Here is a 16,648-nt window from a genome sequence, read left to right on the forward strand (position 1 = left end):
CCCAAGTTATCTCCAGTGCTTCCAAAAGTTGTGTCAAGTTGGCTGGATGTACTTTACGGTGGACCATTCTTGATAGACACAGGAAAATGTTGAGAGCTGCGTTGCAGTTATTCACACAAACCGGTGCGGCCTGGCACCTACTACCATGCTCAAAGGCACATACAGTGCCTTGCGAAAGTATTCGGCCCCCTTGAACTTTGCGACCTTTTGCCACATTTCAGGCTTCAAACATAAAGTTATAAAACTGTATTTTTTTGTGAAGAATCAACAACAAGTGGGACACAATCATGAAGTGGAACGACATTTATTGGATATTTCAAACTTTTTTAACAAATCAAAAACTGAAAAATTGGGCGTGCAAAATGATTCACTACACTACACTACACTACACTACACTACACTACACTACACTACACTACACTACACTACACTACACTACACTACACTACACTACACTACACAGAGACAGGAACAATCACCCACAAAAGACAAAGCGAAACTCAGGCTACCTAAATACGGTTCCCAATCAGAGGCAACGAGAATCACCTGACAGCTGATTGAGAACCGCCTCAGGCAGCCAAGCCTATACAACACCCCTAATCAGCCGCGATCCCAAATACAACAAACCCCAATACGAAATACAACACGTAAACCCCTGTCACACCCTGGCCTGACCAAATATATAACGAAAACACAAAACACTAAGACCAAGGCGTGACATTTTATGCATGAATATAATTGCCCACTTTGCCAATGAAATAATATTTAAAATAATTGGCAACATCAAATGGTTTTGTGATGAATAAGCCCATCTGATTCGATGAAAGATGGAATTGAATTTGTCTTATGTTACATAATGCTGAGTTAGAAATGCATTCTGTAGAACAAGTAGGATATTATTGCATGTCATATAGAATAGGGACTATTGTGTCAGGACCTATTGATTACATTTCTATTAAGAATATTTCATCACACTGAATTCACAGAATAGGGTGAAGTTCTCTGTTGCCTCTAGACGCTGATATTGTGTTTTTCCCCATGAATGATTAAAGGGCAATACCGCCACTTTTCAACCTCATGTTCATTATCTCCAGCACCATACCAGGGTGTATACAGTATGTGAAAACAGCACATTGTGATTTTCAAAGCCTTCTATGAATTATGAAGTCTTTATATGGTTTTTAAAATTACATAAATTCTTCCAAATTCACAAAAAGTAACTTTAGCTTATGAAGATTATCTCATACAACAAAATAAAAAAAGATCTCCTAAGCTTGTGTTAACCATAGACCTTATTTTCGGCATTTATACAAAAACCATACAAAAACCAGTATAGGGGACAGTGGCACAGCATTGTCCAGTTACCTCAGTGATGGCACAAAACCATATCAGCCACACCCACAATTTATAGAACCGCAAACTCTTGCCAACACTGTTAACGTTTCAAGAGAAATGGTTTCGCAATTTCTCCTGGCTACATTATAATCCATCAATAAAAGGAGTGTTGTGTTTTCACTGTAGCCAAGGGTTTTATAGCCAACCATAATTTGGCCAAAGAGCGGATGCTGCCTTCATTAGTGCAGGATTTAGGAACTGGAGAAAAGCCATTGTAAAATTCACAGCACATCAAAACTGCCAAACCCACCGCCACTTTGTAACTTTAACAGCACACCAGCTAAAACCAATCAGTGTCCAGTTATCCAGCGTGTGGGGTAAACAGCAGCAGGACGCAAGGCATTGCTTGATGAAAATTGTTAGTTCGGTGCAGCATGTAGCAAGACAGCGACAAGCCGTTAGAGGTCACACGGATGCCAGTGGGAATTTATAACAGCTTTTGAAACTTAGGGCAGAGGAGGATGATCCCATTTTGCTGAAGTAGTTAACAGAGTGTACCACAATATAAAGCACAGAATGAAAGCAGAGAATGAAATTCTGAACATCATGACCAATACAGCCATTCGAGGCCGTTGCAGCTGAGATTAGGTCTCTTCCGATTGTACAATTGTCAGTAATTGTTGATGGTACTAAAGATGTCTCTGGTGCTGAACAGGAGAGTATCGGCCTGCGTTATGTTGACCATGACCTTGTCCCTCACGAGGAGTTTATTGGGCTATACAGGGTGTTGGAGAGAACAGGCGAGGGCATTGCGAAATTGGCAACTGTGTTGTTGAGGCTCAATTGGCCCATGTCTGGCTTGCGTGGGCAGAGTTACGATGGTGCCTCAAACATGGCAGGAAAGTGCACAGGCAATTGTGAGGAGGCAGCAGCCATTGGCCCCCTATGTGCATTGTGGAGCACTCTAAATCTGATTACACAGGCTAGCTGCTCAGCCTCCACACTGATCCGGAATTCCCTTTCTTGAGTCCATCAGTTATGTGTCCTCTATGGCCAGTCAGGAAAGTTTAAGAGCCTGTTTGAATCAATTGCCACGTCCGAAGATACACATCTGACCACCATGAAACCCCTATGTTCAACAAGGTGCTGTGCAGAATACTGCTATTAGAGCTGTGCTAGGGCAGTAATAACGGGTACTAAGCAGCCTAAAGGAGATGGAATAAACTGCATCCAAGACAGCTTCAACTGCCAGTGGCTTATTTGAGCACTTCAGCAAAGGCAAGACTGTGTTGGGCCTCACACTTGCTTCTGCTGTTCTTGGAGAGCTTGAATACCTAAGCATTTCACACCAGAAGAAAACTCAGACTGTCTCTGGTATGCAGGCTGCAGTTGACTGTGTGCGGTCATCTCTTAGGGGCAAGAGAAATGATGAAGCTACCTTACACTGTATGAGAAAGCAAGTGGAGGTGCGGGGGTTGTTTGACCAAGTTGAGGTGCTGATCAGAATTTTCTTTGGGGTGCCAGTGTCTTCATGTGCGGCTGAGAGGAGTTTCAATTAGCCTTTTAAAATGATAAACTTGGATTAGCTAACACAAAATGCCATTGGAACACAGGAGTGATGGTTGCTGATAATGGGCCTCTGTACGCTTATGTAGATATTCCATAAAAACTACTATAACTACTACTATAGTCATTTACAACATTAACCATGTCTAAACTGTTTTTCTGATACATTTTATGTTATTTTTATGGAAAAGAAATGTGCTTTTCTTTCAAAAACAAGGTCCTTTCTAAGGGACCCCAAACTTTTAAATGGTAGTGTATGTGAGAATGCTGTTCATTGCCTACAGCTCAGCGTTCAACACCATAGTGCCCACAAAGCTCATCACTAAGCTAAGGACCCTGGGACTAAACACCTCCCTCAGCAACTGGATCCTGGACTTCCTAACAGGCCGACCCCAGGTGGTAAGGGTAAGCAACAACACATCTGCCACGCTGATCCTCAACATTGGGTCCCCTCAGGGGTGCGTGCTTAGCCCCTCCTGTACTTCCTGTTCACACACGACTTCGTGGCCAAGCACCTTAAGTTTGCTGATGACACAACAGTGGTAGGCCTGATCACCGACAATGATGAGACAGCCTATAGGGAGGAAATCAGAGACAGGACAACAACCTCTCTCTCAATGTGAGCAAGACAAAGGAGCTGATCGTGGACTACAGGAAAAGGAGGGCCAAACAGGCCCCCATTAACATTGACGGGGCTGTAGTGGAGCGGGTCGAGAGTTTCAAGTTACTTGGTGTCCACATCACCAACAAACTATTATGGTCCAAACACACCAACAAAGTTGTGAAGAGGGCACAACAAAACCTTTTTCCCCTCAGGAGAGTGGAAAGTTTTGGCATGGGTCCCCAGATCCTCAAGAAGTTCTACAGCTGCACCATCGAGAGCATCACCACCTGGTATGGCAACTGATTGGCTTCTCCGCTGTGCAATCCGGTTTTCGAGCTGGTCACGGGTGTACCTCAGACACACTCAAGGTACTAAACGATATCATAACCTCCATCGATAAAAGACAGTACTGTGCAGCCATCTTCATCGACCTGGCCAAGGCTTTCGACTCTGTCAATCACTGTATTCTTATCGGCAGACTCAACAGCCTTGGTTTCTCAAATGACTGCCTTGTGTCAAATCGTGTGTCAAATCGGAGGGCCTGTTGTCCGGGCCTCTGGCAGTCTCTATGGGGGTACCACAGGGTTCAATTCTCGGGCCAACTCTTTTCTCTGTATATATCAACAATGTTGTTCTTTCTGCGGGTGATTCCCTGATCCACCTCTACACAGACGACACCATTCTGTATACATCTGGCCCTTCTTTGGACACCGTGTTAACTAACCTCCAAACAGGCTTCAATGCCATACAACATTCCTTCCGTGGCCTCCAACTGCTCTTAAACGCTAGTAAAACCAAATGCATGATTTTCAACCGTTCGCTGCCCGCACCCGCCCGCCCGACTAGCATCACTACTCTGGATGGTTCTGACTTAGAATATGTGGACAACTACAATTACCTAGGTGTCTGGCTAGACTGTAAACTCTCCTTCCAGACTAAACATCTCTAATCCAAAATTAAATCTAGTATCGGCTTCCTATATCGCAACAAAGCCTCCTTCACTCACGCCGCCAAACATACCCTCGTAAAACTGACTATCCTACCGATCCTCGACTTCGGCGATGTCATTTACAAAATAGCTTCCAATACTCTACTTAGCAAACTGGATGCAGTCTATCACAGTGCCATCTGTTTTGTCACCAAAGCCCCTTATACCACCCAACACTGCGACCTGTATGCTCTAGTCAGCTGGCCCTCACCACATATTCGTCGCCAGACCCACTGGCTCCAGGTCATCTATAAGTCTATGCTAGATAAAGCTCCGCCTTATCTCAGCTCACTGGTCACGATGACAACAACCACCCGTAGCACGCGCTCCAGCATGTATATCTCACTGGTCATCCCCAAAGCCAACATCTCCTTTGGCTGCCTTTCCTTCCAGTTCTCTGCTGCCAATGACTGGAACGAATTGTAAAAATCGCTGAAGCTGGACACCTATATTTCCCTCACTAACTTTAAACATCAGCTATCTGAGCAGCTAACTGATTGCTGCAGCTGTACATAGCCCATCTGTAGATAGCCCACCCAATCTACCTACCTCATCCCTATATTGTTTTAATTTACTTTTCTGCTCTTTTGCACACCAGTATTTCTACTTGCACATCACCATCTGCTCATCTATCACTCCCGTGTTTATTTGCTAAATTGTAATTACTTCACCACTATGGTATTTTTATTGCCTTACCTACTCACGCCATTTGCACACACTGTATAACTTTTCTATTGTGTTATTAACTGTACGCTTGTTTATTCCATGTGTAACTCTGTGTTGTTGTTTGTGTCGCACTGCTTTGCTCTCTCTTGGCCAGGTCGCAGTTGTAAATGAGAACTTGTTCTCATCTAGCTTACCTGGTTAGATAAAGGTGAAATAAAAAATTAATAAAGAAATCTGACAGTAAGGGTAGTGCGTACGGCCCAGTACATCACTGCAGCCAAGCTTCGTGACATCCAGGACATATATATTAGGTGGTGTCAGAGGAAGGCTCCAAAAAATTGTCAAAAACTCCTGTCTCTCAAGTCATAGACGGTTCTCTCTGCTACTGCACAGCAAGCAGTACCAGAGCGCCAAGTCTAGGACCAAAAGGCTCCTTAACAGCTTCTACCCTCAAGCCATAAGACTGCTGAACAACTAATCAAATGACCAACTGGACTATTTACATTGACCCTTTGTTTTTACACTGCTGCTACTCGCTGTTTATCTATGCATAGTCACTTTACAAATGACCTCCACTAACCTGTACCCCAGCACATTGACTCGGTCTGGTACCTACTGTTTATAGCCTCCTTATTGTTATGTACATTTATTGTGTTACTTTTTGATTGATTTAGATGTTTAACTTATTTAGTAAATATTTTATTAACTCTATTTCTTGAACTGCATTGTTGGTTAAGGGCTTGTTAGTAAGCATTTCACGGTAAGCTCTACACTTGTTGTGTTCATCACGTGTCAAATACAATTAGATCGGACCAAGGCGCAGCGTGGTGTGCGTTCATTCTTATTTATTTAAAGAATGACCACTGAACAAACAAAATAACAAAACGTGAAGCTATACAAACGAGTGTTGACATGCAACTACACATAGACAAGATCCCACGAAACACAAAAAAAGAAATGGCTACCTAAATATGATCCCCAATCAGAGACAACGATAAACAGCTGTCTCTGATTGAGAACCATATCAGGCCAACATAGAAATACAAACCCCCCTAGACCTACAACAACCATAAAACATACAAAACCCCTAGACAATGAAAAACTAGAGCACCCACCCTAGTCACACCCTGACCTAACCAAAATGTAAAGAAAACAGAGATATCTAAGGTCAGGGCGTGACACATAAACCCTTCTCATAAAACATTATAAAGGATTACACATGCTTAGAACAAGAAATAAAGGAGTGTATACATCGATTATGCTGGTATTGATTTTAAATTTGTATTAAATCAAATTATTTTCAAATGCAGGCCTATAGCGTCAGAGAAACAAGTAGCCTAGCCCTGGCCTTAAGGCTAAAACGTTTTCCGGGGGAAAAAAAGAGCCTACATCACAGGCATCTGGTCCCTCTCCTAGAGTGAATTCAAATTCAAACAAATCTCAACCTAGGGACTTGCAAATTAATAAAGACTTCGTAATGAGTATATTTTGGGCATTTTACTGAATAGTTTGCTAGTGTAGTTCCCTAGTAGACTAGGATTTCCTCGTCGTGACTTTTATTATTGAGGAAGCTACAGGTCCACGAGCTGTCATATTACTGCCATAAAGTGTAGTACAGAGTGAATTCACTCTCGGGAGCCTACGTCAAACTGATGGTCACGGCCAGCATGCCACCACCACATAGTAGAGGAAAATATGATCTTACCTTGTTTTATTTTTTAAATCTTTAAACTATACTGAGTTTTGCAACAAATAAATAGAGTATTTGTAAATAGCTTTTTTTAATACCGTCGGTTGCGTAAACGGTTGTGTGTTTCGGTTCGGCATATGACAACAGCATTATGCTCGACTCATCTCTCAACTTTAGGCTGCGGAGGAAAGGCTGCACCTTGGTTGTAGTTTTAGGTGTTATTAATCTCTTAGTGGCTTTATTTTATTTCATGGGTTACTCGAATGGGTTGTCACCAAACCAACATATACAGACACAGACGCGAATTGAAACTGATTTTATTACCGTGACACTTCCACCGGAAGATATTGGACATCACGACCTTAATAACAGCTTTGTAACATTGCAAACTCCGAAGCTTCACGATATACATTTACCCAATACAACTACTACAACAACTAATAACACTACTACTACTACTACTACTATTACTACTACTACAACTTCGTGGAAAAAGTTTGAAAAATGTCCTGATCCGTCTCCACATCTTGGTAAGTAGCCTATGATTTCATCAATTCATTTTAATGCAAGGGCTGTTATTTAATCAAACATGCACAGCAGAAACATTACATTATACTGAATTATACATGCAACTGTTATAAACATGTAAGAGGAGTCTTTATAACACATTATTAGGCTATTTCTATGCAGATTTTCTTTCTCTCAAATTCTTCTGTCATGCACATATTGACTATTTCCCCCCTAATCCAACATGAAACCTAAATCCAGGTAGTTTGGCCTCCCAGGGAAATACATTCAAACTTTTTATATTTAATCAAACTGTTTTGCCAAAATAACAAGTAAATAAACATGCTGCATATCCTTGAAATATATATAATTATCAGCTGTTGAGCATGAAAAACCCAGCAGTGTTGCAGTTCTTGATACAAACCGGTGAGTCTGGCACCTACTAGGCAAGCCGGTGAGACTGGCACCCCAAAGGCAGTTACATTTTTTGTCTTGTCCATTCACCCTCTGAATGGCACATACACAATTCATGTCTCAATTGTCTCAAGGCTTAAAAATCCTTCTTTAGCCTGTCTCCTCCCCTTCATCAACACTGATTGAAGTGGATTTAACAAGTGACATCAATAAGGTAGCTTTCACCTGGATTCACCTGGTCAGTCTGTCATGGAAAGAACAGGTATTCTTTACGTTTTGTATACTGGCACAGTTGCATCAAACATTGTATTATGTAGTTATACATATATTATGTAGTTATACATATATTATGTAGTTATACATATATTATGTAGTTATACATATATTATGTAGTTGTGCATCTCATATTAGGCCTACATTTCCTGCCTTTAACTGAAAGTCGATACGAGGAAAGATCTCTCGATTTATTTCATGTTAAGCCGAGCTGCATTGTGAAGTGTTCTGTGTTCAGCTCAATCATGGCTCGGGGACAATACTTTCAGCAGCATAGGCCATTTATTTTTGGGGGGTGGACGACGACGACGAGATAACACATATTTCCTCTTAACCCCTGAACTGCCTGTTGCAAAGAGACAAGCATGAGATATCCGTTAAGTCAGCATCATTTCCTGTGGTTATGGGTGCGTCTGTGTGTGCGTCTGTGTGTGTGTGTGTTCATTTTTTATTTTTTTTACATGAGGTCAAAGGGTGCAAACTTTGAACAAAGAGAGAGAGATGGAGCAGGGAGAGATGGAGACGTGAAGGCAGAAAGTGAAAAGGAAGTGAATGTGGTAGAGGAACAGGAAGAGGTGTGTGAGAGTTTGTGACCCAACATATCTGTTTCTCCCGACCTGCAGTTGGGCCTCTCAGGGTTGAGTTCTCTACGCCTGTCAGCTTGGATACAGTGAGGAAGGAGAACCCAGGCCTGCAGGAAGGAGGTCGCTACAAACCACATGACTGTGTCGCCCTCCAAAAGGTTGCTCTCATCATCCCCTTCCGCCTTCGTGACGAGCACCTCAAGTTCTGGCTCTACTACCTCCATCCCATCCTTCAGCGCCAACAGCTGGACTATGGCGTCTACGTCATCAATCAGGTGAAGCCAGAGAAACCAATCTAATCTCTGTGCATAAGACTGGTTTCATCTATTCACTGCACTAGCCTTTCAGAGTCTGTCTGAACAAAGAAAACCGCTCAGTTGTCCGACATTTGTTTATTCATGCCTGAAGGTTTCCACACAAGTAACCTCCCACCCCCTCATTGTAGATAACAGGAAAAATGTTAATGTGTGTCGCAACATCCCGCCTGACAGTTACAAATCAGGGTCTTTAAACCGAGGCTGAGTCTCAGTAGCCTATCCTCGATTCCTTGTGTCCTCTCCTGCCGTCCTTCGCCCTCGCTTCCTACAGAAAATGTAAGAGGGAAGAAAGAAGAGGAAACGTAAATGTACAGAATTACGAAATTATAGATTTGTAAGAAATTGCGACGTTTGTGAGAAACTAAGAGAGCTCTGAGAGAGACACTGAAACAGGAGACAGACAGACACACAGACAGACAAAGCTTGCACTTTCAGCTGTTTCTCTGAGAACAGTTGTTAGAGGGTGGACCGTGGTGGCTATTATTGCCCCAGGCCCAGCCCGAACCTCAGCCCCAGCTTAGCCCTAGCCCCAGTCCAGCTCCCCAGCCGCCCAGCCCCCCAGCTATCTAGCCCCAGCGCCCCAGCTCCACACAAGCCCAGGCCTGTACTTTAAACACAGACATGGTTCAGCTGTCAGTTAAAGTTTATACTCACTATCTGTAGACCACCAGCTGTCCTGCTGTGTTTTTCACAAATAATCAGAGGGCACAGCCAAGCCACCATGATGAACATATGGAAACCTTATAAACCAACGGTTTGCAACATGGAGTGTCTCTATAAAATAACTGTGATGCCTGATGTGATGTCATCAAGTATGAGTTTATTCTAAAGCACCTTGTATTGTTTTAACGGACAACATGTCTTACTGTAGGTAGGATAAGAGGAAATAAACATGGTTGACAGACAGCCTCTATTTCCTGATTGTGTGGTAAAGCAGGTTCATGTATTCCTGTTTGATGGTTTCTCCAATGGGCAAATGTTTGTTAGTTTAAGTCAACAGATGTCTTGTAAACAGATTAGAAACCAGATATGTTGGAATGAGAGCCAGTCCTACAACATTAGAAGAGAAAAGGCTCACAAGGAAATATTTTGCATGAGGGGTTTATTCTTCCCTCTTTCCTCCACACCTTTCCTCCTTTCCACCACATCCATCACCTCAATGAACTCTCTGCCTTTCCTAACCTGTAATGATAAAAAGACAGAGGATTCCTTATTTTTTCTCCCATAGGTTTAAAAAACAAAAAACAATTAAAGGGGCAATCTACAGTTGAAACAATAACAAAGCAGAATCCCTGCCTTTTTTTTTTTTTTTTTTAAAGGGCCTGGAGAAATGTAATGAATCTCAAAATCATATATGGAGATATTGATGCAAAGACTGATCATTCAAGATTTCAACATTATAGTTTTAAGCATATTTTCAGGCTATACATTTACAATGTTTACAAACATTGGAGTATAACCAGCTTATATTTTGGGTTCTGATGGGGTATGAAAGTTGAACAAAGCTCAAAGGCATTTAGAATCTATATTCTTCAAGAATCAATGCGTATCTATCATTAATTTATAAGTCCAAAATTGGATGTAGTAACTACAGATTTCCCCTTTAAAGCATGATTCTTATGAAAATGGTCATGTACAGTAGTTTTCAGGATATAGCAGGTATCTCTAATTACGAAGATAAAACAAAGGCAAATGATTAAAGCAATTGTACATGAGAGGGTGTGCTTTTTTAGCACGGCTGTGCTGCGGTACGAGGCGGATCCGAGTGCGGTAGATCAGCGCAGCCGTGTTAAAAATGTTGTTTCGCACAACCTTGTGTGAACAATTGCTTTTCTACAACGGGTTACCAATGAAATGAAACACTTGATTTTGATACATGTATTTATAGGCTATTATTTCATACCTCGATGAAAATATAGGCCTGACACAAAAATATAGTCTTGACACAAAGCTACGGTTGCTAGCCAAGCCGGCTGGTCGTTCATTCGATAGGTTAGGTTGGCAGAGCCGTGACCCAGTGGTGAAGTCTTTTTGTTCTATATCTATGGACGGTCTAAATGTTCATGGTAACGCTCTTCTCCCTTAGCTAGCCAACTACGGCTAACACAGTCACGTCAAACAGTGTTCCCAGAATAACAGCAAAGTAGCTGTATTTGCGTTTGTTTAAGCTGTTTTTATTTACATTTATGTGGATACATAACAATAAGCTAATGATCTCGTTCGGACACTGTTCGGAGGAGCTAGCAAACTACACAACAACACAGTCACTTCAAACTGAAGTTGGAAAAGCCGCAAGTTAGCTGCATTTCATTTAGTTTGATTCATGATTTAGACGGGCTGAGAAAAGATGTTTGTCTCGTCCTGACACGATAATCCTCATTGGAGAGATAGAATTTCATATTTTGAATCAATGTTGTAAATGTCGGAGAGACAGACAGCAACGTATGTACAGTACAAACCCCCGTTGTTGCAAATCAAAAGTGTCATTGCGTTTTGGTTAATTTATCCAACGTATGCATCAAATTGTACGTGTCGACTTGACAGAAATAGTAGCAAAAGGTGAATGTTGAACTTTTATTGCACACATATCCAGTAACTATTTTGGAAGCACGGGAGATAATGTCAAGATGCTTTTTTTGTGGAAATCAAGTTCATGAATTGCTGGGCTGATGGGATAGTGGGTGCGCAGTCATTTCTCTGATAGAACAGAAAACAAGATGCCAATTTTTGCGTTATAGGCTTACCCGTGCTAAACGGGTTATTTGGTATGGTTTAGACCCTCAACCAATCACAAAGCTTAGTTGGACCAACCCATTTTAGACCGTTTAAAAAAAAAAGTATGGCTTAGAATGCGTCTCAACCAATCACAATGCTTGTTTTGACCAACCTGTTGTAGAATTGTAACTTTAGATTTTTTTTTTTTAAATAATCAAATTCAATATTATTTCATTTTTGTGGTGTATTTGGATGACAGAATCACCACTTAGGACCTAACTGTCAGCTGATGACTACCACACATTGATAGTGAACAGTAGCCTACTCCTATGAAGACGACATTGACAGTGTAGAGGACAGACGTGTGTACTTACTTCTACAGGTGCTTCCTGTTCTTGTGATAGGCAGCACTTGAAACCAAAATAACATAACTTTTTTTCTCTCTCTCTCTCTCTCTCTCTCTCTCTCTCTCTCTCTCTCTCTCTCTCTCTCTCTCTCTCTCTCTCTCTCTCTGTCTCCCCCTTTCCCCATTTCTCTCTTTCTCTCTCCCCCCACCCCTTCTCTCTCTTTCTCTCTCTCTCTCTCTGTATGTCTCTGTCTCTCTCTCTCTCTCTGTCTTTCTCTTTCCCTCTCTCTATTTCTCACTCTGACATACTAATAACTACTATTAACTCTGTTTCCACTCTCCTAGCACTGCATGTCTGCAACCAATCACATCTCAGCTAAAGTATGGTTGGGTTATTCCAATGCTCGGTGGCTTTCTTCTTCTCTTTCTGCTTTCTTCTTCTGAGGTAACTAAGAACTTTATGGTTCTCTAACACGCCGCTGATTATTTAGTGTACTGCATGATGGTTATGAAAATATTGTTTACTTTCCTCATATGAGATAAGGACAAGACCTGTCTGGGGCTCCTATGGGTGCCTTCGCAGACACACATTAAGCATAGTCCGAGACTAAACTGCTTTTGAGACCAGGACGAGGCTTAATCTGTGTCCAAGAGGCGGGCCCCTAGTGACTGTCTTTTAGAAGGTGGTGCGTTGACCTGAAGTAATCTGTAATAGAAAAAAGTAGCGAGTGAGGCCCTTCCTTTTTTTTCTGGTACTTTGCTCATATGCTAATGACAATGTGAAGTTAGCTGGGTGCGTGGGAAAGAGAACTGTAATGGTGCAGCTCAGTAGATCTTCAGGTTGTCAGTGACTTAGATAACTGGTCGGCTTGGTTCTTTTATTTGACCTTTATTTAACTAGGCAAGTCAGTTAAGAACAAATTCTTATTGACGATGATGGCCTACCCCGGCCAAAACCTAAACCGGACGACGCTGCGCCACTCGGGAGCCCCTTCTCATTAAATCTTGAAATAGTTTACCCAACAATGGAAGATCTGATGGCTAAGTGACAGCTAAGAAGAATAACATGATCATTTCTATGCCTCCGATGTGGTTGTCCCGCCTAGATAACTGTACGTTGCTCTGGATAAGAGCGTCTGCTAAATGACAAAAATGTGCATATACCGGAAGTTTAAAAATAATAATTTTCTGTGGACAAACATTATTCAATTATATGTGAATTAGTTGGCAAATAATTTAGTGTACCCATGTTTTGAAAATGACTTAACTTCTTCATTAGGATGGAGACAACACGTTCAACAGGGCCAAGCTGATGAACATTGGCTATGCTGAGGCCCTGAAGGAGTATGACTACGACTGCTTTGTGTTCAGTGACGTGGACCTCATCCCCATGGATGACCGCAACACCTACAAATGCTTCCGCCAGCCCAGACACCTGTCTGTCTCCATGGACAAGTTTGGCTTCAAGTACGGCACAACTCAACCGACAACTTCTATCTAATGCATCATCATTATTTGGATTCATTGGGACTCTCCCTCTTCCTCAGTTCATACCATGAGTACATAGCTAGAAGAGTAGTTAACAAGTATATCTATTTATGCTTAGCCTACTCTTTTCATTACTTGGCTCTTTGTATGGGCCAGATGAGAAATATTTTGTCTTTGTCTCATCCATAGGTTGCCCTATAACCAGTACTTTGGCGGTGTCTCAGCGTTAAGTAAGGAGCAGTTCCTGGAAATCAATGGCTTTCCCAACAACTACTGGGGTTGGGGTGGTGAAGATGATGACATTTTCAACAGGCAAGACAGTGCTTTCCAATCCAAACAGATTTGTAAAGCCTTACAGATTAGCCTATATTAAAGTCAGACTTGGCAATGGGACATCATCACTTTCTAATGTTAGCGATCTATTGTATAATGTTCATGCAAAACAGGGTGTTAGGGTCGGTCAATTTAGGAAGTAAACTGAAATGGCAATTCTTTTTTCAAGGATTTTTCAATCAACTTAAAAGGAGAAGCTATTTACTTAAAAAGTTGAATTTATTTTTCTCAGATCACTTCCTGAATTGAATAAGAATTGACCCCAACCATTTTGAATTTTTAACTCAAATCACTTCCTGAATTGAATTAGAATTGACCCCAACCCTGAATTCCACAGTATTTCCAACTTGTTTCCAAATCCATTATAATAATAAACTCTGATTTCCACAGGGTGAGCTCTAGAGGAATGTCAATCTCTCGTCCAGATAGCGAGGTTGGAAAATGCCGGATGATCCGTCACGAAAGAGACAAACTGAACGACCCAAATCCTCAGAGGTAAAGCTTTAGATTAAAACAACCACATTCACCAGGTTCCCCACAAGGTTGTATCTTTAAAAGAAGAATTTAGATTTTAAGGGGAAAGTTTTTCTTTCTTCATGATAATATCAGCATTGATACTCTGCCATCACAGCCAAGAAAATATTGGCTATTGTATGGCCCCAGAATTGACATATCAGTGCATCCCAAATATCTTCATATGAGGATGGTATACTGATAATCGTTTGCTTTGCATCGCAGGTTTGACAGAATACAACGCACAAGACTGACGATGAATACCGATGGTATAAACTCTCTCAAGTACGAAGTCGTCAAAGTGGAAAAGGATCCTCTGTTCACGAAAATCACAGTAGATGTGGGGAAACCTTAGTGAAAGTGGATAAATGTGAGGAGTTATTTTGCACATCACTTATCACACGGTTGGGGGCAAAGAAAGCACGGCGGAACCATGGAATACAATACCAAGAATACTCTGAATTCTCCGGGAACACGGGCATTTATTGTGGAAACAAATGGACAGCACTTGGATGAATGGGATGGCACAACAAGACCTTATAAATATCAGAGTGGATCAAAATGTTTGGTCAACATGTTTGACTTCTAATAGCAGTACAAAAGGGGAGGGGCGTGGGACGAATAAGTTATTTTGTACATCATTTGTAATGAGTTGCCTTTGTGTAATTCAGTAAGGGACAACTACTTGATTTAAATGCGTATATCAGTTGAATAAATATGTATATAGTTAATACAAATTTTATACATTTGTTTCTTTCTTCTTGTATTTTTGGCAGAGATATTTGAGATGATTATGGTTTCATATATTTTGCAGAAATGTTTCCCATGTTTGAAACTGTGTGAAAGGTCTTAATCCCGATCTACAGCAACTGTTGGTTTGGTTACTTATACATGTTTCCCCAAAACATCAGTTGATACACACTTGTTTGCTGTATTCTGTCCATTCACTACTGTGACATGATCACTTCCATGCTTCTTTACATTCAAAACCTATTCAGTACCTGTTACATGAACGATCACTTCCATGCTTCTTTACATTCAAAACCTATTCAGTACCTGTTACATGAACGATCACTTCCATGCTTCTTTACATTCAAAACCTATTCAGTACCTGTTACATGAATGATCACTTCCTTGTTTATGCCCTGAGGATACAAATCAGCCAGGAACAAACATACGACCTACCATCGCGATGGTGTAGTATGTAGGTATGATCAGTCTCAGTCCCCGCCCACTTGGCTTATCTTAAACGTGTGGAAATACAGGTGTGGTGGACTCAACCTGTCACTGTTTCATGTGACTGAAAGTAAAAGCCTAATGTCTGGTGTTCAGTCATTGGAATAGAACAGGGAGAAGTTATTAAGTAAAATAAAAAGTTTTACATTTGAATTATTCAAATAATTGTTTTATTGAATACCTTTGACTTTATTCTCCGGTTGGGCTATTGAATACATACATTTATTAGAATTAGAATGATTGGAGTACATTTTACTCCAGTTTATTTGATTTCAAGTCTCCAGTTAAGGACTCCAAATAGTGCCTACAGACCTAGTACTGTGTTTGATTTTCGTCCTGTTACAGGGAAACCAGTAACGTATAAGTAATTTGTGCTTAGTCATTTTAGCTACTGTTGCATCAATGTTTTGACCATTTCAGTTTACAATCCAGGGTTACACCATGCAGTTTAGTCTCCTCAATTTGCCAAGATACAATGCTTTTAGGTTGTATTTATATATATTTAGGACTAGCTTATTACCAGTCAATCCTTCTCAAACTGACTGTAGCTCTTTGTTAAACATTGCAGGGATTTCACTTGCTGTGGGAACTGACGTGTATAATGTTGAGTCATCAGCGGACACACTGGCTTTACTCAAGGATAGTGGTAGGTCTTCAGTAAAAATAGAGGTATGCCTAACTCTACCTATCGTCAGAGGCAAGCATTTAAAAACACCCTCTGTGTTCCGTAACTCTCGATCCACAAGCTGCCGCTTATCTTTTCTTTGGATTGGTGGATACATCTCATTATTGTAATTTTCTAAAACGAGGGTCGTTGACGTCAACCGCCTGTATTCAATATAGAGACTCCACGATACTAGCCTAATTTCATGAATATACATAAACATCTCTAGACAACGCCCACTTCAGTGTTTCCTCAAAGTTGCCGGGATGTCACTTGTCCTACTTATATCAGTAGAATCATAACAACTTTGGCATTATGAAACTTCTATTTAATCAAATAAACATCACGTAGCAAATTACAAATAAGCTATACATTTTTTGTTGACCGCATTTGATACTCATTGACTTCC

The 16,648-nt window shown here is 41.1% G+C and overlaps 1 protein-coding gene across 2 annotated transcripts; it reads left to right on the plus strand.

The window, feature by feature from the left end:
* The first annotated feature begins 6,678 nt into the window (after positions 1-6,678).
* On the plus strand, positions 6,679-15,735 carry LOC109901162 (beta-1,4-galactosyltransferase 1-like). 2 transcript variants are annotated; one of them, XM_020497210.2, is made up of 6 exons: positions 6,679-7,379; positions 8,667-8,902; positions 13,285-13,472; positions 13,683-13,805; positions 14,217-14,321; positions 14,565-15,735. In XM_020497210.2, the coding sequence occupies exons 1-6, from the start codon at positions 7,001-7,003 to the stop codon at positions 14,692-14,694; spliced, it is 1,161 nt and encodes a 386-aa protein (XP_020352799.1). In that variant the 5' UTR covers positions 6,679-7,000; the 3' UTR covers positions 14,695-15,735. The 2 variants fall into 2 exon arrangements, with proteins under 2 accessions (XP_020352799.1, XP_031693674.1); XM_031837814.1 differs by lacking the exons at positions 6,679-7,379; positions 8,667-8,902 and adding an exon at positions 10,247-12,450.
* Positions 15,736-16,648: the final 913 nt, after the last annotated feature.

This window comes from Oncorhynchus kisutch, linkage group LG12 (assembly GCF_002021735.2).
Source record: "Oncorhynchus kisutch isolate 150728-3 linkage group LG12, Okis_V2, whole genome shotgun sequence".
Lineage (NCBI taxonomy): Eukaryota > Metazoa > Chordata > Actinopteri > Salmoniformes > Salmonidae > Oncorhynchus > Oncorhynchus kisutch.

Bases quoted from the DNA above. Each gene is read 5' to 3' on its own strand.
- LOC109901162 (XM_020497210.2), top strand. From the start codon at position 7,001: ATGCTCGACTCATCTCTCAACTTTAGGCTGCGGAGGAAAGGCTGCACC. The intron at 13,473-13,682 runs GTACGGCACAAC...TCTCATCCATAG, and splicing joins ATGGACAAGTTTGGCTTCAA to GTTGCCCTATAACCAGTACT. The intron at 14,322-14,564 runs GTAAAGCTTTAG...TTTGCATCGCAG, and splicing joins AACGACCCAAATCCTCAGAG to GTTTGACAGAATACAACGCA.